The following is a 3312-nucleotide window of genomic DNA, read 5'->3' as shown; positions in this document are numbered from 1 at the left end:
TGGCTGACGTCATTTTAAGCTTTTGAGATATATGAAAGGTTTTAGATAGTAATGACTCAAGTGTTACTACATCCTTCCGAAGAAATTAATAATTATTTGGATCAGTTTTCTAAAGTGAAGATCACAGTAACCCACTAATGATTTAAGAGTTACCAAATCTAGCAAAATGAATTACTAATCAGGACCTTACAAAACCCACAAAAGCTTACAATGATTTCAGTCATTACTAGAGAATTATCATGTTATTCACTTTAGAATACTCATCCAAATATTAGCAATTCCTTCTGAAGAATTTGGTAATACTTGAGTCCTTACTAGTGGGTTACCATGACCTTCACTTTAGAATTAATTATACATTATGCATTATTCATATTTATTACGCACCTGTATACAGTAATTCTTAGTATTCCTTGTGTATGAAAGAATAGTAGTTACTGATTAGCTAATAATGAACTACCACACTCCACTAAGCACTATTACTTACGAATTCATTAATCAGAGTTTCTTGTTAGATACTAGTAGAGTGCTTATATTGTGTTACACGTGTTCTTGTGTAGTTATTTATTAATGATGGAACAGTATTCTAAAGTATTACCCACTATTTTCCTGATTAACACTGTGAAGCTGCCATGACACAATCTGTATCGTATAAAGTGTTTGCTTTATGTGTATAACCAGGTTCATATTGAATCATTTTCAGCACAAAACCCATGTAAATGTTCCCACTGCCACTGGCTGGAAATTCAGCGATCCCGTCTTGATATGAACTACTTGACATGCCAAATTAAGCAGCAATTTGCTGGTTTTGTGTCAGTATTCATTCATGTTTCCAAGGCCAGTGGATGAGTTACGGGGACAATCCTACAGATACGGGAGTATTTTATGATATTTTATGATCAGCACTTATGAGCTTGAGAAAGGTCACTGCTCGCTGCCAAAGAAAGAAAGGTCAGACAGCTTTAGAGCGACACCAGGGTGAGTAAATAACCAGTGAACTGCCATTTCCAGTGATGTTCAGTAGCACATCTTTACCTGCAGCACAGCGGTTAATGGAGACACCTGACGCTCACAGGACAGATTCCTGATCCAGCAATCCTGTCAACCATATTAAAGAAATAACAGACATCCAAAGTAATGCAAATCAAAGCGTGTCTTTTTCCAATAACTGAGCTGAAGTATGCAGCATTCATTCACTCCAGGCCATCTGTGAATGTGTTCTCATAATCGTGCCGTCATTCTGATGTTAGCGGTCGCTCCTGCTGACGGTCTGGCTGCGTGACTCTGATGGTAAAATATAGCACATCAAAATGAAATCGTGCTGTTTTTGGACTAGTTGTTTATTTATAGACATGACTGTTATAACTAGAGGACAATAACAATCAACCCAAACCCCTCACCCATCCCCCCACCAACAGTAAAACTAAACAGTCAGCAATACAAATAAACTGATCCAAAACAGTCTAAGAGCAGATCCGTCTGATGAATGTCCAAAGACACATCTGTGCACCCTCTTCTGTCCAGCACACAGCAGCACCATCCCACAATGCACTGCACATACACACAGAGCGTCATGCACGTGTGCTGCTCTCTTCACAAACGTCCTCCAGCTTTCAACGGATGGAATTACGCTTCTCAGCGAGTGGAGAAACGGTGAGAAATGCAGCTCCTCTGGAAGCTGACAGCATACCGACAGACAGAAAGTGGCAAAAGAAGTGAAGCAAAGCAAAAGGACCATGCAATGGCTGACTGGAGCAGCTCCACCCGACGGTCTGTGCTGTGACTGGCCAATGCATCCGCCAATCAGAGATCTTAGTGATTTATGATATGTGAAATATTCCAAACCATTTCCAGTGATAATGATCCATAGGCCAGAAACACTCTCTCTGTCACACACACACTCACTCACACACACACACACTCACAAACACACACACTCACTCCTGGCTCTCTCTGTTTATCTGAGTGTTCTCTGGATGCTTGTCCAGTGTGTTTTATTGTCCTGATGTGTGCGTGTGTGTGTGTGTCAGTGTCAGCATGTGTTTCTGTGTTGCGTCTCATCTTCACTCTACTCTTCCTCTTCCTCCTCCTCCTCACTGATGGGAAGCACCTCCTCCTGCAGGCAGGATCTGAAGTAGCTGCTCAGTGTTGAAGCCACATGCCGCTGGCTGCTCTTGGACAAGAAATGACCTTCGTCTGGATAAATCTGAAGAACAACCATCCAGAAAACCATCAACAAACAAGACTACAGTCAAGCATTGATAAACAAAGCCACACTGATGCTGAAACACACGTCCATCTTCAGTGTTCAGTACCTGCAGTGTGTAATTCGCTACCACCTTCACCAGGTTCTTAATGAGCTCGGCCGTGTGCTGGAAGTGAACATTTGCTGCAGGAAACAGAATTTGGGTGTTTGAAGACTGGCTCAGTGACAGAGTAATGCATTCAAATGATCTGCTATGAGAGGTCATTTCTATTGTGAATATAGCGGCATCACCTCAAGTATCCAAAAATAGTTACAAGAGAAACAAGCAAGAACACAAATATTCTACACACACACACACTTACATACACACACATTCACACACGCACAATACACAAACACACACTCACAGACACACACTCACTCACTCACTCACACACTCACACACACACTCACTCACACACTCACTCACACACTCACACACACACACTCACGCACATTCCGGTGTAACTGACCGTCTGCAGTGGCGTGCAGCAGCATGAGCGTCTGCTCTCTGAAACCCTGTGGATTCTGCAGCACACTGGAGAACTAGAGACACACAGTCTGTCACTAACATCTCAAACACATTCCAGCAGAGTCTGAGCCAAAAACAACTAACCAGCACCAACCTGATATCTGCTGTCGTCCTGAAGAGGGAAACCCAGATAGCGCTCGGAGAAGGCAGAGGCTGCGAGAGAAAGAGAGAGAGAGAGAGACAGACAGAGACAGAGAGAGAGAGACAGAGACACAGAGAAAGAGAGAGAGAGATTTGAGATTTTAAGTACCCATACTTTTATTAAATCAATAACAAAAAAAACATCAAACCATTATCACAAAACCAATCAACACAACAAAAGACAAAAAATTAAGTCCCCCTCAAACACAGTACAAAAAACCTCATTACAACACCACTGTAATACAAAGGTGTCCAAATCCTGCATCTCTTTATAATATTTAAACTCCACCGAGATCCTAGACCTAATAAATGCCTTAAACAACAGTACACCATCTTGGCCATGTATATTTTTAATCCTGTTTTTTCTTGAAATATATATGGCCATTTTTGCCTGGCC

At 41.7% G+C, this 3312-nt stretch overlaps 1 protein-coding gene across 1 annotated transcript in view; it reads right to left on the bottom strand.

Moving 5' to 3' along the window:
- Positions 1-594: 594 nt before the first annotated feature.
- LOC107742287 (inactive dipeptidyl peptidase 10-like) overlaps positions 595-3312 on the bottom strand; it is a 38254-nt gene continuing 35536 nt past the window's right edge. The window contains exons 23-26 of the mRNA XM_016555190.1: positions 2869-2927; positions 2716-2788; positions 2313-2386; positions 595-2203 (exon numbers count right to left, since the gene is read on the bottom strand). Of these exons, the coding sequence (XP_016410676.1) occupies positions 2066-2203; positions 2313-2386; positions 2716-2788; positions 2869-2927 (344 nt within the window). The 3' untranslated portion in view covers positions 595-2065. The remainder of the gene's footprint in view (positions 2204-2312; positions 2387-2715; positions 2789-2868; positions 2928-3312) is intronic.

The sequence above is a fragment of the Sinocyclocheilus rhinocerous genome, unplaced genomic scaffold, assembly GCF_001515625.1.
Source record: "Sinocyclocheilus rhinocerous isolate Xijiao unplaced genomic scaffold, SAMN03320098_v1.1 scaffold762, whole genome shotgun sequence".
NCBI classification, from domain to species: domain Eukaryota; kingdom Metazoa; phylum Chordata; class Actinopteri; order Cypriniformes; family Cyprinidae; genus Sinocyclocheilus; species Sinocyclocheilus rhinocerous.
The sequence above is the reverse complement of the archived record's forward strand: the minus strand, read 5'-3'. Positions and strand labels throughout refer to the sequence as shown.